Source organism: Vicia villosa, unplaced genomic scaffold, assembly GCF_029867415.1.
Source record: "Vicia villosa cultivar HV-30 ecotype Madison, WI unplaced genomic scaffold, Vvil1.0 ctg.001020F_1_1, whole genome shotgun sequence".
NCBI classification, from domain to species: Eukaryota; Viridiplantae; Streptophyta; class Magnoliopsida; order Fabales; family Fabaceae; genus Vicia; species Vicia villosa.
The window spans coordinates 405,696-433,059 of NW_026705450.1; the positions used below are offsets into that span (position 1 = coordinate 405,696).

Here is a 27,364-nt window from a genome sequence, read left to right on the forward strand (position 1 = left end):
TAACAATATAATCGAGTTTATGATAAACAATATATTAGATCAGATTATATAAAAATCACCACTTCACAACATAACATCATTTATCATTGCAACACAATAATTATTCAATAATTCACACTATGCAATAAAATGAAACCTGTCACAAATGCACATGCATGTGGTACCAACAGGGCTTCAGCCCCCATCGCCAAATTTCCAATTAATAGAGGCATCAACAAGGCATAAGCCTTCATCACAGGTTGCCAATCCAGGCCGTCGCGAAATATGCAATGTATGTGACTCAATGAATGCAACATCACATACTTCACAAAAATCATTCGTCGCAAGGCATACGCCTATATCGTTGTTTTTACCAATAAATAGAGGTAATTCGACATCACCAAGAGTTCCCTGCAACTTCGCATTATTAACAAAATTATAACACACCAAATTAACCAAAATAAGCTACAAGTATATTACGCATTTATTCAGACAATTTCGACTATTTCCGGTTAATTATCTATTGGCTAAAATACTATTAATTCTACTTAATACTAATTTTATTACTCATTAATTTTTCTGTCGAAATTGATATTCTCACTGTTACTCTAAAACCGCGACATACTACTAGTTACTAAAGTTCATATTTTTCCTGTCACTAAAGTATACTGTTACTTGTTACTGCTACCAAAATATACTATCTTTAATGAATCCAACTTACTAATCATGCATATCAATTAAATGGTTTCTGCTGATAAACTAGTCCCTGCAATCTAGACATTGACCCTGCTATTTTCTTCAATTAACCAAATCTGCAGCTAACAAAAATGTCTCTGCTATATGAATATTGTAACCATTATAGTTCTGCCATTACTTATCATTACTTACTTAAACTTGTCACTAAGCAACTCTGCCACATGCTACTACTGAAACTTATCACTGGGACATTAGATTCATCACTAAAACTCTTAATTAAATGTTTGTGTGGAAAAGAACAGGAAGAAACTATCAATCGTCACGCAGAAATACCAAATAAAACACAAAAAACAAACAAAATAACACATGCCCCTTGGCATGCCTATTGTGTCGCTCGGCACATGTGCCCAGGGTACCGATCGTCATGGCCCCTTGCCGGTCGTCACGGCCTCAGCGTGCCCCTCGGCACAGTCCTGTGCTGTCTGGCACAGTGATCTTCCTCGTGTACCTGTAACTTTTCAATACTTTCCAGAATTTCTTCGTTCAGAATTCCTTCGTTCGTGTATCACAGTTTTTCAAACTCAAACCGTTATCACAACGACAAATTCAACCAATCCAACCAACACAGAAACATTATCCAACAGCATATTCATTAACAATAACTAATTTTCAGAAACAACCACAACAATTAGACATAAATAGAGATGATTCTACAAACCTAATCCTACATAAAATTCTTCATATACTCAATTATAGAGTCAAAACCTCACCCTTACCTTGGATTGAAGAAAGCTCTAACTCTCCGATTGGACTCTAGATTTTTGCCCCTTTTTGTTTCTCCTCTTCTCGGTACTCTCACGTTTAAGCTTTTTGTTAACCTAAAAATCTCTCTACTGATACTTCTAATTTCCTTTTATCATAATTAATTAATATAATTTTTTATTCTCTCTTTGGACCTAACATTTCTATACCCCATTATTACTACCTCTAGCCACTAAATAAGCCTGTATAAATAACATAGTATTATTCTACTAATTATATTAATATCATTTCTATTATTAATACTAAATGATATTCTTACTAACCGATCGACTAATCAACTAAGTAGTCGACTTAGCAACTTAATCACAACAATTCACGACAAATACTCGAAAATAATTTGACTAAATAATTAATTAAATTACGGGCGTTAAAACTCTCCCCCACTTAGAATATTTCCGTCCTCGAAAATGTACCTAATTCAAATAACTCGGGATAGGATTCCCGCATCTTGCTTTCCAACTCTCGCGTCATGCTTTCTCCGGCAGCTCCTAGCCTCCTATATGATAATAGTTTTCAATTTAATGAAAACCGTTATTTTTTATTAATGTAAAAGTTTATGTGTGATTTATATGATTATAGTTTTCAATTCAATGGTGAATTTTAGTATATCCGATGTGTCTGTTAGTAAGTTTGACACGTCATTATATATATATATATATATATATATATATATATATATATATATATATATATATATATATATATATATATATATATATATATATATATATATATATATATTGAGAAAACACAAGAAATTTTCTCTCAGAACAACACGTTACCACCAAGTTAGAGAGGTGAACACTTAAATTTGTTAATATGAATTTTTGTTTTACCCTCCTATATTTTTGTTTAAAAAATATAATTATTATTTTATTATTTAAAAATATCACAAAAGTTATTGACAGGAATAAGAGTGGATTTGTTTCCACTAGAAGAGTTGTTTTGTAGTTTTTTTTTGCACTTAGGCCCTCCTTAATATCAAAAAATAATAATAATAAATTACAAAAGTAATAAATTTATTTAAAAAATACTACTATTCTTTTGAAAAAAACACACCAAACCCATTTTTATTGATCCTTTGAGTTTTTTGTACAGACTGAACTTTTATTACATCATATTTTCACAAATAGTCATTAGTAACTGCACTAATTCCTATTGAAAATGTTCCCCCACCATAGCATTCTCTATTCTACTAAATTTAAAAATTGCTATTATTCTCACCCAAAATATCTTCAAAATCCCAAAATTCAAAATTGGTATAAATGTCAGCAAAATAATTCTCAACTTCCATCAATGGAAAGTCGCTATCATTATCACCCAAACTATTTCCAGCTTCGGTAACTTCATTGTTGCTATTCTCTGATGCTACAAATCTATCCACTAGATTTCCCAAATCATCAGCAGCAAAAGACCTCTTATTGGAAAATCCGGAAGAAAAAATGAACTCAACTTTCTCATTCATTTTTTCAACCAAATTAGGATTTTGAAGAACCATTTCAAACGAGTTCTTCAGATTGTTATGTCTATTCTCCGATGCTTCCAATCGATGCACCAGATTTTCCACATGAAGCTTTTTAGCTGGCATGTACTGATTGAAGCTAGAAATATCTAATTCAATGGAGGCTTTTTCATTAGCAAGTTTCCCAATTTCTTCTTCAAATGCAATTCTTTCTACTTCTACACGAGAGTGACTGTGAACCGCTTGCCTGCGGCGAATATTACGAAGAAGATAATATTGATCTTTTCGAAAATATGGATTATAAAACTCCCATTGATCATGACTTATTTTGCGAAATCCCTAACATTGAAACATAAAACAATCAACCGTAAAAAAATAAACCACAGTTTAAAAGTGACAAATACAACGGTTAAACAAATATATCAGAGAAATAACACGATTCAAAGAATAAAAAAAGATATTACATACATAGGTATTGAGCTGACGAATGAAACTTGAGAAATTGCTGTGTTTGAAATACTTATCAAGAACATTGCTGACCAATTTACTTTCATCCTTAACGATGAAACTGTTTTCACTTTCACTCCAGGCTACTATTTCATCCGTTGATGGATCATCAACCAGATGGTATGTTTTCTCTAGGAACTTCGTCGGACCACCACTACCACCAGCACCAGCACCTGACACCATGATGATATTTTTTTTTTTGTTTTCAAAATGAACCAAAGAGAATTCTCTTATATAGTAATACTCAAGTCCCAATACATTTGACTACAACATCTTTTTCACAAAAATATATGCATAACGTTTATGCCTTGAATTCATTGAGCTTATTTGGCATGCATGTCCATCGTTTCAGTTGTCGGTCTTCTTATTTTGTTAATAAAAATAAATTTTTTAAAGTTTTTTGTCTTCTTTTTTTAAATAAAAATAAATTCGTTTGCTGTTACTTTTTCTTTTATTTGACCAAAATTAACTTTAAATTATTATTCTTTCAAAAATATTTTATAAACACTTTTATATTAACCAAACAAGATTAATTGAACATAGTCAAACTTAATATTATATATATATATATATATATATATATATATATATATATATATATATATATATATATATATATATAGGGGACGACTCAGGTGAGAACACTTGGTTATTATGAGAAATGAGAACAATAAATCACTTGATTAATTGGACATGAGAATGATTCTCAACCAGGGGCGGAGCCAAGGCCCAGCTAGCCTGGGCAGGCGCCCGGGCTCAACCCCTATTTCCTTTGTACTCTCTTCAATTTAGTAGTCAAGTTTTGGATAAAATCAAGGGCAAAATTAGTAAAAATAGGGTGTGAAAATTAAAATAGATGAATAATTAATGGTGTAAAATTTTTGCACAGACCGTCTAAAATTCCTGGCTCCGCCACTGTTCTCAACCATTATGTTTTAAAATAAATGGTGAATATTATATATATATATATATATATATATATATATATATATATATATATATTATAACATGTTTTTTATAATTTTTTATTTTAAATTTATTTATTATAATAATTTTTGGTAGAAATAATTAATTTTTGATTTAATTTTAACACTTAATAAAATTCATTTTCTATTTATAATTTTGAAAGTATTTAAGAGATAAGTTAGATATGTTCAACTATCATTTTTTTTCTATGTTATTATGATGAGATAGGTTTTATTTCTTCTCATCCATTTTGTTTTTTTGTTTTTTATTTGATAAATTGTCTTTATTATCAAAATAATTTTAACAAAATTTATTTTAGTCATTACTTTTTGAGTTTAAAGATAGTGCAGTGTCGGTGTAAAACAATTTTATACATACAATAAATAAAAACTCTTATAATTTTTATGTCATTTTAGTATTTAAAAATAAAATTAAAACTTATTGCGATGAATGTTCCTTGTTAGTTGACAGTATAAACATATTTTACATTGACAGTGCATTTCTTTTTTACTCTTATTTTTTTTCAAAAATATATTTAAAATTGTATTTTGTTTTTATAATTCACAAGTACTCCTAACATACTAACAATTTTTTTAATTAAAAGAAATGACTTTTTAAGGTAGAAAAATAATATTAATTAAAAATTATTCCAAAATATCTAAAAATAACATAAATTTTTATTCATACATTTACTTTTATATTAATACTTTTTATTACAATACTTTTTTAAACATATCATTAATATCTCATCAACATATAAAGTTTTTCATTAAATATCTCATCAATACATATCTTCTTTTTTTTTTTGTAGTGGTCAGCACAAATTTAAATAAACACTTTTGAAAAAGGAAAAATGTCTGAATTTGAATTTGGATTTTTCATAAAAGGTGGTCACAACAAAACCAGTTGTATGTTACAATTAAGACCACAAAAGATACATATTTATTTTGATTTTCTGTCCACCAAATATTTCCTCAGCTTTTTAAAAGTATTTTTAACATAAATTCTTTCAATAAATTTAAATATTTAACTTTAATTTAAAATTTTGAATTACTAATAAATATTATTTCAAAATTAAATTAAAGAGTCATTTCATTATAAATAATATTTATTACTAATTAAATTACTAATTTAAAATTCTTTTATTTCATTACTAATTCTTTCAATAAATTTAAATATTTAACTTTAATTTAAAATTTTTTTTTTTTTTTTTTTGGAAATGAAAATACCTTTATTCAAACCAAAAAACAGTGTAAGTACAAGGCGATCAAAGAGATCCCGCCACTCAGAGACACACTATGGCATCATTAGCTTCGCAACATAGTGCCTAAGCTTAATATTCAGCCAGCTCCTATAGACAATAGTATCAATAATTTTCGGTCCTATTCTACTATTCTCACTATCAAAAGATCTACCAAAACAGCACCGATTTCGGAACAGCCATGTTTCATAAACTGTTTCCGTAAAAGCACACTTCAGAATTGAAGCTTTACTTCCTTTGCCTTTGCTCTTCTCCATGACCCACTGGATTTCCTCATTCCATCTAGAAGGGGTATGAGTTAGCTGCATCCAAGAGAGGACATATATCCAGATCACACGAGTAATACGACACTCAAACAGTAAATGGTTCAAAGTTTCTATCTCATTGCAAAACACACATTTGTTGTTACTAAGGAGACCGAATCGGTGCAACCGCTCTTTGCAAGGCAATTTGTTGTTACACGCAATCCACAGGATGAACTGGGCTTTTGGCCTAGCAAGGTTCTTGTCAACTAACCTATGCCACTGCACCACAGGAAGCACTTGCAGTAACTTATAGATTTTAATTTAAAATTTTGAAAAAAAATTCAATTTTGTAGCCATATGATAAATTAGTAATGAAATGATTCTTTTATTTCATTATTTCTAAGATATCTAAATTAGTAATAAATATTATTTATAACACGAACTTTCACTTTATATATGTCTAACGATAGAAATATCGGTACAATAGTTTCATATTCCTTTTTCTAAATCAGTAATTTAATTTAATTTTTTTTTATAATTGTAATATTTCCATATTCCTTTTTCTAAACTAGTAATTTAATTTAATTTAATTTTTTTTATAATTGTAATATTTTCATATTCCTTTTTCCATGAACAAATTGTATCTTTATTTCCATAAGTCATAAATAAATGAAAAGAAGAAAATAAAAGAGGATTGGAGGGATTAGACCAATACCCTATCCAAGATCGAAACCAAGAGGAAAACTATGAGAATCTAAATTAGTAAGAACTAACTTGTTTCTAATTTGTATAGGATGCTTAGTCCATCATTGAAAATCATGGATTGACAAATCTATGGAGGCAAGCTTGTCCGCTCATAACTGATTTCCTTCCGTGTAGATATGGCTAGAAACATACAATTATGCCACCTAATGGAGATTTGCCAAGGAACTAAGTTGGGAGATTTATAAGTTAAGGTAGAAAATAAGCATCATGTTTCAATCTATAAAACTTTCAATGTCTATCATGATCATATTCAATAGCAAGAGTGGTGACAATGAACTATGTAAAGTAAGCATTTTGAATCCCAATATAAGAAGCAAAATAACCTATGCAATCACTATCGTCGTTTCTAAAAATACCAGTATCTGCAGCCATTCCAGGGCATCCAAGTCCAATCCCATCAGTATTACACTTGATCCAGTTGAAGGAATGAGGGTGCCAAATGACTTCTATGATATTTTAATACTTCTCAACTTTGAAGTTTTTAAGAATCCTTAAATCAGTCATTGAAGGGCTATATAAAAGTATTGAAATGTTACCCGAGCAGGATGTTGATGCAATCACTTTAGAAAAGGCTTGTTGGATGTTGAAAGTTAATTAGTCTTAAAATCTGATTGCATTTATATATTTCCAAATAGCCTTGAGAGTGAAGATGATAGAAACTGTTATGACAAGTGAACATGGATTCCATCCACATTTTATGGTATTGAATAGGGAAATTGTAACACCCCGAAGATTAGATTAATTATTTAATTAGTTAATTATTTAATTGATTTAGTGTGAATTTACGAGTATTATCATTTGTTTGTAAATATATGTGGTGTTTGGATGAATGTGACGTGTGATGTCTATGTGTGATGCATGTGGAGTAGTATGGATTAAGGCGTTAATTAGAATAATATAAATGTTTAGAATTTCTAATTATCATTATTATTTAATTAAATAAATAGAGATAATAGTATGGTGTAGAGGCTAAGAGGGCAAGGTAGTAACTTGTAAGAAATTAAGTGAGGGTAAGATGGGAAAACCATAGAAAGGGTCCAAGGATTAAACTATGAAGAGTAAATGTCGGTGTTCATTTTGTGAAATCGTGAGATTTTGGAAGAAACGGTGAAAGAGAGCTAGGGCACAAAGAGAAGAGAAAAGAATCAACCGTAGAGCTTGAAAGAAGAATCAAAACTAGAATCTAAGGTAAAGGGTGTAATTCTTGTCATTATAATTGGTATGAGTTAAGGTACTGGTAGATTTGTATTTGGGGTTTTGTTTGATGATAATAATATGATAATTTTTGGTGAAAATGACGATTTGTGACGTGTTCATTTCCCTTGATTCAAGTACCATATGATACGATATGTTTTAGAGGTCAAAACTAGGGATTTGGGGTTTGTTGAAATGTTGAAAAACAAGAAAATCGCATAAAATTGCGTGAAAATATGGATTTCTGGGCTCTATTACGACTGTAACAGCCATTACGGGTGCCTGTAATAGTCCTCTGGACTTTTGTACCAGAAACGTGCAAAAAATTAAATTCTCTATTTTCAGCATTACGGACCGTAATGCCCATTACGGGTGAGGTAACAGCCCGGGCCCCTCGCAAGACGCTCCCGACACTATTACCTCACGAACTTCTTTACCCCCCTCACTAGTAGAGTTTTTGCCTTTCGTGGGAATCGAACCCTGTACCCTGGGGTTCAAGTACATGTTCATTCCATTCTCACTACCAATTAAGCTGGAGAACCACAAGTTAAGGTGGATTTTGTTTGTTAGTGGCAAGTGTGTCGTGATTTGTTTTAAATAAAAACTATTTCCGCTGTATTATTAATTTTTTGTGAGAAATGAATAAATAAAGTATTGAGACTTTAGTTTCTGGTTTATTGGAAAAGTGTGACATTCCACTTGTGTTGAATTACTCTGATAATATTATTACTATTTTACCGTAATTTATAATTGGGAAAAGTGGGGTGTTACAGGTGCCCGTAACAGCTTTTGGGTTTTTGTACTGCGAAATTGTTTTGATCATAACTTTTGATCCGAAAGTCTGTTTGATGCCCCGTTCGAATCGTTAGAAAGCTAACGCGATGAACTACACTTTAGTAAAATAAAATGAATCATATGATGTATTTTACCAATAATTGTGCTAAGCTAAAGTGATGTGTTTATACGTTGATGTAACATGGCGTATGCTTCTTATGATGAATTGTTGTGATTGTGCCTTGATGGAATATGACATATTTTTCCTATAATGAATTGATGATGTTATGCTGAAGATGTATGTATTATGAAGTGCGTGATGATATTATAATGATTACATGGATGATGGTGCATTTTGATTAGTAGTAGTCATGTTTTATTATGTTGTTGCGCATTATGCATTCATTTCACATGTTAGGACATTTGGTCCAGTGATTTTGATTAGGAAGGTTCGTCCAGTGATGGCCGCAATCCCATAGTGTGGATTGAGTTCAATATTGGGAAGTTTTATGGTTCCAAGCGGGAATCTATTCTATTGGTGGAGATCTTTTGAGAGCGATGATTGAGTCATCAGTGAAGTTTTGGTACCACATACATGAGTCAATAGTGATGCATTGCATTCTTTGTGACATTGAATAATGATTGATTAAGTAATGATTTGATGATGCGTGAATAAATGATGTTTTGATACTGATTGTGAATTGATTACAAGATTATGTTGTGAATGGTGTAGTGACATGAAAGTGTGTAGTATGATAATTTATATGTATGATATCTTTGATGACCGTTGTGTTTCTACTATATTTAATCCTTATGTCATTTATAATGATTTTGAATTACTCACCCTTTCTGCTTGGAAATATTGTCTCGATACGTGGGTAACTTGCAGGTAATTAGGTATAGACGTAGAACCTCGAGGATAGCTTTATGGAGTCTTTTAGTTTCTTTATTTCAATAAAGAGGGTTTTGCTCTGATATGTAACATCACGGTATTTGGGATCGTTTGAATTTGAACTATATGTTCTTTGTTGGCATGATGTATTGAGATGCTTTATTTTGTTTTAAGATGTTCTAAGCATGGCTTATGAGTTATGAAGTGAGATGATATTTTTATTTGAATTATTAAATAAAGATGTTTTTCAAACTATAATTTCCGTTGCGATGCTTGAAGTTATTGATGATATTTTCAATGAGACAAATGTTTCAATTTTTGAAAACCCGTGTTATAGAGCAGGATGTCTTATTATGATGTTTTATATGAACATGTGGTGCCCTTGTTGGTGATTTGTGATCGAATATTTATTATTTATTCGTGAAAATTGTTTTAGGATTTAGAAGGGTGTTACAAAAATCCCCAAAGTTAGGTCAAGAGAGTGGTTTATGGAGGATTTCATCCAATATCACATCCTTAGAGCAACATGGCATTGCAGGAAAAGATGAGTAAAAGACTTTTCATCCTTGTTGTAAAGGTTGTACATTGATGGAGTGAAGATCCCTCTAATCTTGAGGTTTTCATCAAGAGTAATTTTCTTGTGGATCAACTTCCAAACTATTGTTGAACAAGAAGAAGGAATGCTCTATTCCATTTAATTTTAGTCCAATATTTTGAAGTTGTGGTTGGAGAACATAAATTGTATGCGTATTTTAGAGAAAGCATGCTTGAGATGATATGTTTCTATATAAGCCTATCTTCCAAATTGCCCAAGGGAATTGTGATGTTTTCAATATTGTTGACAAAGATAGCAAAAATAGATTGAATTTCCATACGTACAATCCATATGTGATTGTTAATGAAATCTTGGACTTCTGATTGCAGCTTGTGATAGAAATCATGAGAAATTTTTATGAGCATCTTGAAAGTAGGAGGCTTTAGGTCTCCCTTTTAAAAATGGGACACCCAAGTAATCAAAAGGAGTGTACCAAGGTTGAAACCAATAGACGAAGCAATTAGACCAAGTCTTGAGTGAGTGATGGCCCATCATATATGGTTGGTTTAAAAGGATTGGCATTTTTACCTAATATATGAGCATACTTAGCACTGAAATAATATAGGATCTGGATGTTCAAAGGAGATGATGTACAAAACAACATGAGATCATCTACATAAAGAATTTGATAAGGAGCATGCATAGTTCTAGTATACTTGATAGTTTTAAGCTTATTTGAAGCCACCAAGTTTTTTAAACCTCTACTCAAAACTTCCTCTGCAAGGGAAAAGGGGATGAGAGAGAGAGAGAGAGAGAGAGAATGTCTCCTTGTCTGACTCCTCTTGAAAAACTCAAGAAGCCCACTTGCTTGACATTGAATGGGATAGAGAGTTTAGCATATTTAAGGATTGTAAAAATCCAGGCACATAAGGTTTTGCAAAAACCAAAGGCCTTAGGAACTTTAATTATGAATGGTCATTCCACTAGGCCAAAGGCTTTTGAAATATTCACTTTGATAGCAAGATTTTTGACCCGGAATGTTGATGACTTCAGAGATTATGTAGATGTAATCCTTTATGTGAATGTTTTGAATAAACTTCCTTTGCTTTTTATAGATTATGTTTGGAAGAATTTGAGCAAGCATATCTGCTAGCCAAAACTTTTGAAAATAATTTTGAATTAAAAATTGGCCATGGCAATTGTCTAAGCTAAAAGATGGAGTTTGTATAAGAAGATTTAGGCAAAAGAACCACAATATTTGAATGGAAATTAGTAAAAAATGTGATGGTTGAGAATAACTCAAGGACTACATTACTAACATGATGTTGGATGATCTAGAAGTTTGTGGAAACCATTATAAGGCTAGAACTTTAGCCTCAAAGGTCCTTAGTTCAAGATAATGTTTGCCAACATTATAGTGGCATTTTCACCTTTTACTTAGTGGCAAACAAAATTCCTAATAGCTTAAAGGTCTCCTTTGTCCTTGAAAGGAAGTTGCAAATAAATAAAAAAGTAAAAGCAAAAGATAAAATTACAAAAAAAAAAAATCTTGCGATGGATCCTTACGAAAAGTCATGACTCGTGGATTGATTAATTTCCTTTTGTGGTATAGAATCATTGATCATTAAAAAATGGATTATCATAAGCATTTCTCGGACGATAATGCCTCTACTCGGTTGAAACGAAGAGAACATGCAACGAAAAAGTCTCTCATCTACAATGCTAGTTATGAATGAAAGAAAGCCTTGGAGAAAACATTAACTCAAAATCCTAGTGGAACTAGGGTATTGAGAATAGGTGAATGAGTGACTAAAATCCTAGTAAAAGAATGAAGGTCAGGAAACGAGAAGAAAACGCGTATAAAATCGGGCACAACTTCAGAAAGACATACATATATCCCCCAAGAGACCGTGTACCATCTGGTTTCTAACATAAAGCATTTTTCCCTTACATGTCTCATGCTTGAGGGACTATGTACAATCTGGTTTCTCACATAAAGCATCTCGTCCTTACATGCCTCGTTCTTAAGGGATTGTGTACAATTCCGCTTCCCACATTAAGCATTTCGCCCTTACAATCCTCATGTTTGAAAGAGTGTACAATTTGATTTCCCACATTAAATATCTCGACCCCATATGTCTCGTGCTTAAGGGACTATGTATGTGTCAAGAAATGTGGTTCGGGTCTAAACCTGGATTTATAAGAGCCTGCATTAGTTTCAAGACATCCCTTCGGGCTTAGTCAAGTTGGATAAAATAAATGGGCTAAATCATATAAGTCGAATCAAATTTGATGTATCCAATCGACGATTAGGATGCCTCAACATATAGATAAATCCTTAAAGACACGTTAACATCCATAAATGATCGGTCCCATACGGAAAGACAAGTAAATTAATTTTTACTAAATGACCTTAGACAGATAGGGAGACATAGATGTTTATGACACGTCAAGTGACTTATGAAGACAAATCCAGCAAAGGCAATATGAAAACCAACAGCCTAAAAGAAGAGAAATATTTATTTCTTATGACTTATAAATTATACCTAAAGCGATATTGTGACTCTAACTGGTTTAACCTAAGTTAAACTACTTTTATTTATTTATTTTCTTTTTTGCACTCTAGTTCTTAGGGAAAGGGGTCCTAGTAATTCAGAGCTCGTGCCGAGAGGTCATGGCACTGGCCAATTATTGTTCCCACCAGAAATTGAACTCGGTATTTCCCGAACCTTCGTCCCACCAAAAATTGAACTCGGTATTTCCCGAACCTTCGTCTTTAATAGGAGTAAATTACTTTTATCTCCTTTATAAAAGAATATTTATTTCATATGACTTATACATGCGATATTGCGACTGCGACTCTAACCGATAGTTAAACTACTTTTATCTCCTTTATAAACACTAAATGTCTCAAAAGTTGAGTTAGGTTGATGGTAATTTATATTTTAAAAGTATAAAATATAGAAAATAAACATAAAAGTTTTGATATTAGAAACAATAATTAATTTTAAAAAAAAAATGAATGTAACTTTTAACATTTTTTTTATAATTAATACATTAAGTTGCATCCTTAGAATCCATGATAGCATTTTTATTTTTTTTATCTAAGATAGCTGCCCAAAAGTATTTCTTTGTTTTCAAGTGAAGCAACCTCACCACCGACACATTTCCAAGTTCAACAAGTGGTTGTCATTGGGCAATGTTTGGTGAGGAACTAGAAAATAGACAATAGAGTGGTTGATATTGATGACTTATATATGCCTTAGCATGTGTTTGTCTATATGCTTTGTTTATAACCTACCCATGAGAATGTCTCTTCTAACCTACCCAAACACATGTTGAATCCATTTTCTGTTAAAAGTAGTTCATTCTGAAATAAGTTTTAATTACATAATCATACATAGAATAAAAAAACAACAATTGGACTTGGATAAAATTCATAAACCTAAAGCTAAAATCACGTTTTTTGGTAAAAATTCAACAAATCGAAAAAATTAGCAAAATATAAATAAATTAAAACAAATCGAACGTCATACAGTAAGTATATATTTTTCTAATAATCAATCAGAAACCACACAGCCGCAACCAAAACTTTATTCATACCCAATTGGTCTCATTTAACAGAAACCAATATGTGTTCTTGCTCTTACCCTTCAACCCAATGTGGAGTTGAGATTCTAGGATAATAATAATCCAAAAGAATCCTCAATCTACCACAAATCTAAAAAAATGTAATGAGAAAACAAAAATATTCCACAATGGAATGAAAAACAATACGGATAGAATAGAATCATCTTTATTCTTTCCTTCTTCAACAATCCTTCAATACCTGTAGTGAGCAGGCTTGTATGGACCCTCAACTGGCACACTGATGTAATCTGCCTGATCTTTGGAAAGCTTGGTAAGCTTAGCTCCAAGCTGGTTAAGATGAAGAGCAGCCACCTTCTCATCAAGGTGCTTAGGCAAAACATACACCTTCTTTTCATACTTGCCGGAAGTCCTTTCCTTCCACAGCTCAATCTGAGCAATCACTTGGTTAGTGAAGGAGCACGACATGACGAAACTGGGGTGTCCAGTAGCACATCCCAAGTTCATCAAACGACCTTCAGCCAAAACAATGATACCAGAGTTGTTTTCAGGGAAAACCCATCTGTCAGTCTGTGGCTTGATTGTAATGCGCTTCACGCCAGGGTATGTCTCGAGACCATGCATATCGATCTCATTGTCGAAGTGACCAATGTTGCAGACGATAGCATTGTTCTTCATTTTCTTCATGTCACTTAACATGATAATGTCTTTGTTACCGGTGGTGGTAACGAAAATGTCAGCCTCAGAGACAACATCTGCAAGAGTCAGAACTTGTAGACCTTCCATGAGTGCTTGAAGTGCACAGATTGGATCGATCTCAGTCACGATCACACGAGCACCACCTTGTTTCAAGGCAGCAGCACAACCCTTGCCAACATCTCCGTAACCACATACAACAGCAACCTTCCCGGCAATCATCACATCAGTAGCTCTCATGAGTCCATCAGGGAGAGAGTGACGGCAACCATACAAGTTGTCAAACTGTTATCATCACAAAAACAACATTGTGTTGTCTATTAGATCACACATAAATAAAACAGAATTGAGACTCGAATTCATCACAAATTTAACAGATCTGAACAGATCAAAGATATGAACAATTTACAAAACCAAAAATAGAAGTTCAAGAAAAAAAACCTTGCTCTTGGTGACAGAGTCATTGACATTGATAGCAGGGAACAAAAGAGAACCATTAGCTTGCATCTGATAAAGCCTCTTAACACCGGTGGTAGTTTCTTCAGAAACACCAACAATTCTATCCTTCATCTTGTGGTAACGTTTTGGATCGGTTTTCAATCCATCTCTGATAATGGTATAAACGATCTGCATTTCAGCATTATCAGTTGAAGAAGGATCAGGCAACGTACCATTCTTCTCAAAAAGCTGTTCAGCTTTAAGACCTTCATGGATCAAGAGTGTGACATCACCACCATCATCAACAATGAGATCTGGTCCACCGGAAGGACCCCAATCGAGAGCGCGTTCAGAGCACCACCAGTACTCCTGGAGAGTCTCACCTTTCCACGCGAAGACCGCGGCACTGTCGCGAGCAATGGCGGCAGCGGCGTGATCTTGCGTGGAGAAGATGTTGCAGGAGCACCAGCGGACTTCAGCGCCGAGAGCGGTTAGGGTTTCGATGAGGACGGCGGTTTGGATCGTCATGTGGAGGGAACCGGTGATTTTGGCGCCTTTGAAGGGCTGGGATGGGCCGAATTCGGCGCGGGAGGACATGAGTCCAGGCATTTCCACTTCGGCCAGCTCAATTTCGAGACGGCCGAAATCGGCCTGGGACATGTCTTTCACTTTGTATTCACGGCCGCTTGTGGTGGTTTCAACCAACAACGCCATTTTGGAAGAAATGTGAAGAGAGAAAATGTGGGAAAGGTAGAGAAGAGAATGAGAGTGTGTGTTTGAGAGAGTGGGGATGTGTGAGTATAAATAGGTTTGAATGGCTCAAATGAACGAAGCGTATTTTTTTACGTGGTTATGGTTGAGATTAATCTAAACCTATTCTTACTTCATCTCCATTCTAAGATTATTAACTCTTAACTAACTCTAATTTTAATCTAATTTACTGTGATGACTCGGTCAATTAAAAATATAATACGTTAAAAAGCATCTTTTTATCTTAACGCGGATCACGAATTTTACTGATCTCAATTTGGCAATAAAAAAAAACTAGAGATGATATCAACCTTTTATTTACTTTTTAATATGCCGTTAAAATAATGGTAATGAAAATTTACTTTAATGATAAAGATTAGTGTAATAGAAACCAAACGAGAGTGAACGCTCACTTTACTTCAACATCAAATAAAAGACGTAAGGACCTTTCTCACACACCAATAACACACTAACCTTACCTACCCTCTTTTCTCTTGTTGAGAAAAACACTCTTTTATAAAGTACATAAGTCTTGTGTAGTAATGCATTTTTGTGCAAAATGTTTTATTGTATACTCGTATAACATAAAGAAATCAAGAGTGATCGATGTGAAAATATTTTAGGAAAGTGATGTGATAGAAAAGGAAAGGAAAATAATATTTTAAATACATGTTTGAAATATTATGAGCGACCTTTGTCAAATTTTTATTCCCCGCAGATATTAGGGTAATGTGCGTAAATAAAATATTAAATATAATTAAAATTTATATAAATTATTGGCTATTATTTAATAAAAATTTAATTGGCATATATTTGGGAATGTAATTAATTATAATTATTAAATTTTTAGAAGTATTTAAATTTTACTTTAATCACATGTAAAAATATTATTTATAAATAATATATAATGTGTGATTATGTAAAAAAAATTAAATAGATAGAACATGGTAATTAAATTTATTTTATAAATGAATTTTGTAAATAATGAAGTACGTCCAAGATATTATTGTATTTTTTTAATAGAAAATGTTTGTATTATTACTTTTTTATGAAAAAATAATGTTTTATGTTATCAGTGAGAATCAAATCAACAAATTATTAACTTTATTATCACTTGTGTACATGTTTGATTTTCTTTGGAGTCAGGTTACTAAGAGTAAGTCATGTTATAGTTCGAAATCAATTGAACTCAGCCTAAATGATATCTTACCCAACTGAGCAATTTAGCGTGGGGCAACTAATAGGCAAAGTTGATCGTGTCGAGCCAAAACAAATGAGGAAGTAATATTTGATTGGGATATGAGATATAACACATTTGGCGCTGATTAAGGATTATAGCTTGAAATTTGATAATCGGGTATGATTGTCAATCACCATTAAAAGATTAAGGACTTCACACCATTTTCCAAGAACACAATACTTGCACAATCAAATTGTGCAACTGCGAACACCCTTTTGTCTTATGCAGTTCCATCATCCCATGTTCACTGAAATGACCCAAGTGCATGTGCCACAGTTTGGTTGCATCATTATCAATTTTAACATATGCTACATCAACGTGTGCACGCCACCATCGTCCAAAGAAATTTTAATTTTTCCTCTTTTCTGTTTATTATGGTACAAGTTTTATCATCACCTAAATTGACAAAACCAAATCACCTGATTTAAACGAGTTAAACCACTCCTGGTGCAACATCATATGGTAGGAGCACCCTGAAATTGCGCCTTCCGTCAAATCGAGTCACTTCAAATTTCGCACTTCCAAGATTAAGCGTCATTTGATACCAATTGTTAAAACAATAACGCGAATACATATCAGGATAGAGAGAAACACACAAAAGCTTTGTTCGCGCAGCTTGACAAATGGTGCCTACCTCTGCGACTCAGGGCCGGATTTGGGCCTGTGCAGTCTGGTCTACTGCATAGGGCCTCAAAAAATACAGGGCCTCAAATTTTTTTATTTTTTTTTGGAAGAAAAGACTTTTATATTCCAAAAAAAACAGGAGAATACACGGCGATCGCTAGGATCCAGCCAACCAAAAGCCAAAGCGACAAGAAAGAATCAAAAGCCTAACATAACATTAATCTAACAATATGAGGCTTTAAAACTGAACTATGCCATCCTCTAAACACAATTTTGTCAATTATATCTTGAGCCATGGATGAACTATCACATTGACTCCCAAAGCATCGCTTATTGCGAAGCGTCCAAGCCCCATAAACCGTCTTTGCCGCTGCCAGCTTTAGGAGGGCAGCCTTCCACCCTTTGCCTTTGCCAAACTTATTGATCCAATTAAGTTCTTCATCCCACTTTTTAGGAGCATGATCCATTTGAATCCACTTAAGGATAGTACACCAAAGCTGCCTCATATCCTCACAATCAAATAGAAGATGTTGGATGGTTTCAACATTGCTGCAAAAGCTACATTTGCTGTCCTTTAGCATCCCCATCTTAACCAATCTGCTTTTTGTAGCTAACCGATCGTGACACGCAAGCCAGAAAATCAGTTTAGCCCTCGGTCTAGCATAATTATGTGTCAGCAGTTTATACCAGCTAGTAACAGCACCTATACACAAGTTATCATATATAATCTTCATACTAAACTTACCTTTCTCAAGCATGGAATTCCAGTCATCCTCAAAGTAGGGAATGGATGCCCTCTGTGTCAGAATACTACGCATAATCCATGTGTTGTTACCTTTGATACGGACCTCCATAACGTCTTTGTTTTTGAGATAATAAGCATTTACCCATTTGACCCACAGACTGTCACTTTTGTTACAAATGTTCCACAAGAGTTTCAACATAGCACATTGATTCCATATGGACAGATCAATAATGCCTAAACCACCTTGTTTATTTGGCTTGCAAGTATCAGACCAAGCAACAGGACTTTTCCTGCTGATTGTTGCAGAACCACTCCACAGAAAAGACCGGCAGATAGAATTAATTTTCTTGATAACAACCTTTGGTATAGGAAAACACATAAGCCAATAATTCGTCATAGCGAAAGTGATGCTTTTAATAAGATGCAGTCTTCCCGCGTAGCTAAGGAACCTAGCAGACCAGTGACGAATACGATGCACAATTTTATCCACCAACACCATGTAATGACAAATGGCTAGTTTTTTGCATGTGAGAGGAACTCCTAGATATCTAAACGGGAGGCAACCATCTCTAAAACCAGACAGATTAAGAATGCTATTTTTGGTACAGCTATCCACATTACCAAAATAGATATTACTTTTACTAGTGTTAACTTTCATACCTGTGGAATTAGCAAATGCATTGAAAGCTGTTAGCATAATCTCGACAGAGCGGGTATCACCTCTGGCATACAGTAGGATATCGTCCGCAAACATCAAATTAGTCAAGCTTAACTTCTCACACTTCGAATGATGATTAAAGTCTGGATTTAGTTGCATTTTGTGGAGGCAGCGCTGCAAGTATTCCATAGTGATGCAAGTACGCACCGTACACGTCATAATAGCTAGCATAGAAAGATTAAAGCTGCGCTTGCGTTTTCTAAATTACCAGGTTCATCACTTTTTTTATATTTTTATAGGTTGTATAAATTTTACTATTAAAAATAATGTTTTTATTATTATTATTATTATTAGTTGTTGTTGTTTTAGTGTATTTTCATCGTTAATTTATTATAAGTTATATAAACTCTTTAATATATATAAATTCATAAAACTTTTTTTTATAATTTATTTTTTAATTGTTAATTTGTTAAATTATAATTTTATTTTTTTGATTATTCATTGTCTAGAAATATAACTATTTTAATGTTATTTATAAGGATGACTATTTTTTATGTTATTTACAATTTAATTAAAGAATACTTCTATTTAAATTATTTAAATTTTTTATTTTTTATTAAAGGTCCTTTTTAAATATTAGAACAGGGTCTCCTAATTGTTTGAGACGGCCCTGCTGCGACTATATAGTGCCTACTTTATATATGTCTTATGAATTGATTGAATTACAGTGTTACTGCCATATGTATAATATCATGGTTTAGTTTATTTAAAACGTTAATCTCTAGTTTCCCTCTACAACAATTATCTCTACCTATAATCATCTCAACAATATGAGTTATTTTATAAATAACTTATAGTTATCTTAGCAACCCATAATTATTTTAACAATATAAATTACACTCTCAACAACTCATAGCTGTTTCAATAATCTGTAATTATCTCAACAATATAAGTGACTCCTAATGAACCTTAGGTATAAGACGTGTCATAATAGTTATATAAGAAGATAGTTATAACTTATAAGGAAAAAGATAGAGATAATTCACTTAACAAATATTTGATCAAAAGACAACTTTAACTTTCCTTATTCTTGTTGGTAAGTTTTTTTTTTTTTTTGGATTGAGATGTAGCATTTCCTTTTTATGATTTCAATTATTTATTAGTTAATGTCATGTTAAGTTTTTAAGATTTTAAGTAGATTAGTAGCGATTTAATTATAATAAAATAAATATTTTTTATCTAATTACGGTTTAATTATAAGACTATATTTAAATATAGAGTGAAGACCTATTTTGGTCCCTCACAAATATTATATAGGTCAAATTAGTCCCTCACAAAAAAATTGACCCAACTTAATCCCTTACAAAATTTAACCGGATCATATTAGTCCTTCTGCTAATATTTTTCTCAAATCGGTTTTTTCCTACTTCTAAACCGGTTCTTTTCATACTTTTAAATCGTGATTAGACTAACATGTTGGATTTTTTATTTTTTATTTTTTAAATACTAAATTAATTTTTATTCTTAATTTCATTTTTAAACAGTTATCAATGAATAATATCAAAAAAGCCAAAATTATTTCTTATAATGTAATTTTTAAATAAGTAATTTTCATGATTTCTACTAATATTAACAAATTTTATACATAAATTTTTATCTATGAGGTCTCAAATCCAAGTCCCTTCAAGTTAAATGATTTTCACTTTACAACTAGACAAATCAATTTCTATCGTTAATAAAGTGACTATCTTTTACAACTAAAATAATCAATTTCTATCGTTAATAAAGTGACTATCATTTACAACTAGAAAAATCAATTTCTATTGTTAGTAAAGTGACTATTATTTACAACAAGACAAATCAATTTCTATTGTTAGTAAAGTGACTATCATTTACAACTAGATAAATCAATTTCTATTGTTAATAAAGTGATTATCATTTACAACTAGACAAATCAATTTCTACGATTAGTAAAGTGACTATCAATAACAACTAGACAAATCAATTTCTATTGCTAGTAAAGTGATTATCATTTACAAATAGACAAATCAATTTCTATTTTATTAAATTGATTGTCATTTAATCTGAAAAGACTTAGGTTTGAGACCATATTGATACAAATTTTGTATCTTTTATTTTAAATTTAGAATTGTTTAAGATTAACCTCATGGGTCTGAGTTCAACTCCTTATAAGAAACAATTTTGGCTTTTTTTATATTATTAATTTATAATTGTTTAAAAATGAAATTAAAAATAAAAATTTTAAAAATGAAAAATAAAACAAAATCCAACGTGGCAATCCAGTCACGGTTTAAAATTGGAAAAAACTGTTTTGAAAAAATATTAACTGAAGGACTTATATGATCCGGTTAAACTTTATAAGGGATTAAATTGGGTCTATTTTATTGTGAAGGACTAATTTGCCTCGTGTAATATTTGTGAGGGACCAAAATGGGTCTTCACTCTTAAATATATTCAAAATGATTTATGGGTGACAAAATGTATATTGTTGTTGTACCTCACACTGCACATCTCTAAAATGCTATGAGAGTAGTAGTCCATATTCTCCAAGACTCCAACAATATCTCAAATCCAAGGTTTACTCTAATTCATTTTGAGGTTTGTCTTCTATAGAAAAATGTACTACTTGTTTAAACTTCAAGGTTAGGTAGGTGATATTATATGTCGTGGGAGTCATTACTTCCTTAGTTAGGACTCAACGTACAACGACCCCCCGATAACGATTGCGCGGTTGGTGGGTCTCAGATTCAAAAAACCATACATCGTGGAAGCTGCGGTGCCACTACACACACCACACCAACTTCTATTCAATACCTTTCTCAATTTCACATGGGAAAACAGGTCTAAATCTGTAAGAATTTAATATAATCAAGGATTAATAAATACAAGTGGAGTGAATTCAAAAATTAAAAGCAATACACTAAAATAGTGCTACTTAGTAGTAGAGGAGTGCTGTTGCTGCACGGATATATTTTAATTGTCGTGTTAACCTTAACCACTTAAAGACAGGAATAATATGAAATGAAGGTGAGATTTAGGCTCTGCGTGTGGGGCCTTCAATAAAGTAACGAGTTTTTGAGATCTCATCATTCATGGAACGTGCAGGGTGTCCCATTTTAGGCCAATTAAAGTGTCGGCTCACATGATTTAACATGGGGATGCTTGTCGGTGATCTAGTAAATAAGCATAATTCATCAAATATAAATGCAGGCTGTAAAGGCTAGGTTTGTGTGGGTTATTGGAATGAATTATGGATGGATCCATAAAATTGATGGTAGTGTGAATGTTTGCCAAAAACTTGTACATGAATATTAGAGGCCAGGATCTTAGAGGTAGTTTTTTTTATCTAAAAAAATATGCTTACTTGTGTTTAGTGATCTTTTTATACGGTTTAGAGATTGAAATTCGGTCTTATCATATTCTATTTAGGGTTAATTATGTTAGTAGTTTCTATAAATATGACACTTTTCAATTATAGTCCCTATAAAAAATTTCATCGAATTTTGATCCTCACAAAATTTTCCGTCACGAATTTTGGTCCCTCTCGTTAGATTACTCTAACGGAGGCTTACGTGGCACGCCACGTCAGTAACTATTAGAGTTATATCTTAGGATATGAAAAATCATCGCCACTATAGAATAACTAAGGCCAGCTTTAATTTAATAGAATAAGAATAGTTATCCTTAAATGTAGAGCTTGAATGATTCAACTCTTGAATGTTCAACTCCTCTTGTATAAATAGAGCATCATGCTCCATTCCAATTCAACAATAACATAATCAGTTTCTCTCTTTTCTCTCTCATATCTCACTTTAATATGGTATCAGAGCTTCGGTTCTATCCATGGCAGCGACTCAGGTAACTACAACTCCGACCACCGCAACATCTATGTCGTTCCAACTCAAAATCACAGAAAAACTTGATGAGAAGAATTTCCTACTTTGGCGCCAACAAGTAGATCCTTTCGTTAACGCGAATAATCTTCAAAACTACCTTTACCTTCATGACATACCGAATCAATACCTAACTGATGAAGATCCTGCAGCTGCTCGTGAGAACCCTGCGTATCGCACCTGGATTACGCAAGATCAGTGGCTTATGACGTGGCTCCAATCCACGCTTTCTTCGATTATTTCACGTGTTCTTGGATGCGTTCATTCCTACGAGCTCTGGGAACGTATTCTTGCGCATTTTCAAAAGCTTACACGTGCGAAAGCAAGACAACTACGAGCAGAACTCAGATCTACAACACTTGAAGACAGATATGTTGGTGATTATCTGGTTCGCATCAATGTTCTTGTTGATGCGCTTGCTTCAGTAGGAGATCCAGTTCCAGATCAGCAACACATTGATGTGATTCTTGAAGGTCTTCCTCAATACTTTGCCTCTATTATTTCAGCTATTGAAAGCAAGTTTGATTCAGTAGAACTTGAAGAAGTTGAAGCTCTTCTTCTTGCTCATGAGATGAGATTCAACAAGTATAAGAAACACTCTCAAATGGAGGTGGTTGCCTCAGTGAATCTCACTAAAGTCAATTCTCAACCTGAAATTCATAACTCCAATAAAAAGAACACTGAACAAACTATGAATTCAACCTTTAATCCAACCTATTCAAGAGGAGGTCGTGCAGTTGGCCGTGGTGGTGGACGCGGCCGTGGGAGAGGTAGGTTCAACAACATTCAATGTCAAGTTTGCTTCAAATATGGTCACCTTGCTGCTAATTGCTATCACAGGTTCAATCAACAGTTTCAACCTAACATACCTGCTGGCTGCTGATTTTCAAACAATGAACCTACAAAATTTCTACAATCCGTATCAACCAATTGGTGGACCTCAGTTTGCTCAACCCATGGTTAACACTTAGTCACGCCCAAGCTATCAACCAAGACTTGCTCCTCTCTCGGTTCCTTAGTCACAGATCATTCCCAATGCTATGATTGCCAACACAGCTTCTGACGCATCTTCCTACTATCAACATATCAAGTCTCTCTTTGATCAACTAGCTAATATTGGTGCTCATGCATATAATGAATGTTTGGTTCTTCAACTCATTAGGGCTAACCGATGCATATTCTGTTGTAGGATCCCAAATTCGTCACACAGATCCACTTCCTCATTTCTATAAGGTTTGTTCCATGATAATTTTGGAAGAAACATCACGACTGAAAAATGTGTCAAACACAATCGAAGACTATTCTTTCATGGCATCTCACAATAACACATCAACTTATTACTCATCATTTCTTCTTAACTGCAGTGGCAGCAATAAAATCATGGAGGCCGAATTGATGGCAGAAGCCATAGTGGACGAAGCAGAGGAAAAAATAATAGACGTGGTAGAGGTCGTGCTCTGCAACAACAATGGCCTTTTCCCTACTACCCACATCCGCAATGGGCTTATATGTGGTACCCGAATGAGTATCAACCGTAGGGCTCTCCATTGTGGCAGCCATGGGATACACCGCCTTCTATAAGGCTTGTTCCATGATGATTTTGGAAGAATCATAACGACTAAAAAATGTGCCAAACACAATTGAAAAACTCTTCTTTGATGGCATCTGACAATAACGCATCAGCTTATTACTCATCATTTCGTCTTAACCGCAGTGACAACAATAAAATCATGGAGGCCAAAGTGATGGAAGAAGCCATAGTGGACCAAGAAGAGGAAAAAATAATAGATGTGGTAGAGGTCGTGCTCTGCACAACAATGGCCTTTTCCCTATTACCCACATCCGCAATGGGCTTATCTGTGGTACGCGAATGAGTATCAATTGTAAGGCTCCCCATTTTGGAAGCCATGGATATACCGCCTTGTCCATATCCAACAAGAGGTCATTCTAAAGAATAACCTAATATCATTGGTCCAGAGCCATCTCACCAAGCTCACGTCTCTAGTGCAGCGCCAACATCCTCTTATGCTCCAATGGACATTGAAACTACTATGCATACTCTCTTATTTTCTTCTCATAGTAATCAATGGTACATGGACACTAGAGCCACTTCATATGACGGTGAACGGAAGTAATCTCACATATTAATTTAATATGAGAAATAATAATATTGTCGGTAGTGTTAAAAAATTCATATAAATTGTTGTATACATGCACCATTATCTAATTCCTCTCATCCTCTAAAATTACCTAATGTTTTACATGCATAAAAACTCATTAAAAATCTTATCTTTGTTCGCAAATTTACCATAGGTAATGATATTTCTGTTGAATTTGATTTTTTGGTTTTTCTGTGAAGGATTTTCAGACATGAATATTGTTAATGAGATGTAACAGTTATGATTATCTATATCCCATTGCCACAAAATTATGGCACCATCCATATTTTTTGTTTTATCCACTAAATTATGGCACACCCGTTTAGGACATCCAAGAGCTACTATCTTAAGCTCTCTACACCGAGACAATTTTCTAAAATGTAATAAGTCTCAAAATAATTTCTTTTGTAATTCATGTTCTCTTGGGAAACAAATAAAATTTCCCTTTTATAAATTTTTATCTCATAATTTTGTGCCTTTTGATATTATGCACATACCTATGGACTTCATCAATTCTTAGTTCAGAAGGTCATCATTACTATGTGTTATTTTTGGATGATTACACAAATTTATATAGACATTTTCAATGTATACGAAATCTCATGTTTAATCCATTTTTATTAAATTTAGATCCCACATTAAAACATAATTTGAAAGAGAACTTAAATGTTTTCAATATAATAACGGTAAAGAATATGATAAGACTCAGTTTCATAAATTTTGTGAATAAAACGAAATAGCCTTTAAATTTTTGTGTCCTCACACCTCCCCACAAAACGGAAAAGTTGACAGAAAAATGCATACCATAAACAACATCATTTATACCCTTCAAGCCCATGCCTTTTTACTGTGAGTGCATACCTAAAGAAATTAATTTTGAGTGATGTCAAAACTAGGTCTTTAGAAGTAGAATGTATTAGACGATATCCTCTTAGTCTAGGGTGTACTCTTGCATGAAAATGTTTCCATAATCATTCTAAACTTGTTCATATGCATGTGGATTAGTTTCACAAGTTAAAAATATGGTTTTGGGTGAATATGCATGCCAGAGGTTGATGTAAAAAAGTTGTAGGTTGACTTATAGCATGATGTAGGTCATTTCTGCCAGCCAGAGGTCGACGCACAGAAGTTGTAGGTTGACACATAGCATGTTGTAGGTCTTTTTGCCAGCTAGAGGTTGACGCACAGAAGCTGTAGGTCAACGCATGGATCCCAGAGGTCGACACATGCTGTGCATTTTACCTTCTAACCTCAGTGCCTTGTAGAGGTCGATGCATACAGTCATGGAGGTCGACGCATGTTGTGCATTTTACCTCCAGACCTCACTGCCTTGTAGAGGCCGACGCATACAGTCCTTGAGGTCGACGCATCGCTCCTTTTTTGGCATTTTGTGCACGAATTTTCTAGATTTAGCCCTCTTTCACACTCACATATAAACACATTCATGAATCCATTTCAATACAACTTTGATACTTGAAATAGACAAAATTACTTCTCATATTCATTCTTTCTCTTGTTCATTCATCAAATACACATAATCATTTTTGCTTGAGTGACCATAGATAGAGAGTGATAACTCCAAGGTTAGGAATTTGTAGATTCCGATTGGGTGAAATTTTTTGGGGGATTCATTGAATAAAATCATTGAGGTTTTGTTCTCCAAGATCAGATTAATTTCGGGGTTTTTGACAAGAAGCTTTGGATTGGATTCAGACGAATGAAAGTTTTGAAGAACGGTGGGTTCGGTCAAGGGAGTAACGCTAGATAGAGGATCAATCAATGTTCTTGGGTGACAACAATTTGTGATTGCAATTAAGTTGAGATAAAGCCTTGAAAAACTGTGGGTTCGGTCAAGGAAGTATCGGTAATTAGAGGATTGATTTGAGATTGTTGGGCGACTCGTTCTTGCTTTAAGGTCAAGGGGAGAGAAGATAAAGAATTGACATCAAAATTGAGTTTGTTTGTTTATTGCTTTAACTTCTCTTGTAATAACATTTTACAAAGAAATAAAAATTATCTCAATTCCTGTTTGGAATTGGAGGCAGACGTATTCGTATCGAGGACGAATGGCGAACTGCCTAAACAAATCTTTGTGTTCCTTTCTGCCTATTTTCTCTATTAATTGCTATTGATATTTGTATACAATTGTTAACTCGATAATAATTCTAAGTGTTAAATTGTGATACAAAACTGCTTTTGAATAGAGAATTGCAATTGTTAACTGCAATTGGATTTCACAATCAACCACACTTAGATTACATTGACTTGTTAACTATTGCACGCCAAATGTTTGTGAAATTTTTTTTGCATAACATTTGCACAACAAGTGTTTGATAAATTGACCAAGTCAATTTATCAAATATATTTCATTGGAAGTAGGTGCTTGAGTGTTTAAATTTTTCAAATGAATATTTTTGTAAATCAATTGATTCAAGCTACTTCTCATCTCTAGTA

The 27,364-nt window shown here is 33.2% G+C and overlaps 3 protein-coding genes across 3 annotated transcripts; all 3 read right to left on the reverse strand.

Moving 5' to 3' along the window:
* Positions 1 to 2,559: 2,559 nt before the first annotated feature.
* LOC131632799 (heat stress transcription factor A-5-like) lies at positions 2,560 to 3,649 on the reverse strand. The gene is made up of 2 exons (XM_058903525.1): positions 3,428 to 3,649; positions 2,560 to 3,298 (listed from the first exon to the last, which is right to left on the reverse strand). The coding sequence occupies exons 1-2, from the start codon at positions 3,647 to 3,649 to the stop codon at positions 2,699 to 2,701; spliced, it is 822 nt and encodes a 273-aa protein (XP_058759508.1). The 3' UTR covers positions 2,560 to 2,698.
* A 2,079-nt stretch (positions 3,650 to 5,728) lies between these two features.
* Positions 5,729 to 7,101, reverse strand: LOC131632800 (uncharacterized). The gene is made up of 2 exons (XM_058903527.1): positions 7,060 to 7,101; positions 5,729 to 6,217 (listed from the first exon to the last, which is right to left on the reverse strand). Exons 1-2 carry the CDS (start codon positions 7,099 to 7,101, stop codon positions 5,729 to 5,731), a joined length of 531 nt encoding a protein of 176 aa, XP_058759510.1.
* A 6,491-nt stretch (positions 7,102 to 13,592) lies between these two features.
* Positions 13,593 to 15,620, reverse strand: LOC131632808 (adenosylhomocysteinase). Its single transcript, XM_058903537.1, has 2 exons — positions 14,824 to 15,620; positions 13,593 to 14,667 (listed from the first exon to the last, which is right to left on the reverse strand). Exons 1-2 carry the CDS (start codon positions 15,532 to 15,534, stop codon positions 13,921 to 13,923), a joined length of 1,458 nt encoding a protein of 485 aa, XP_058759520.1. The 5' UTR covers positions 15,535 to 15,620; the 3' UTR covers positions 13,593 to 13,920.
* Positions 15,621 to 27,364: the final 11,744 nt, after the last annotated feature.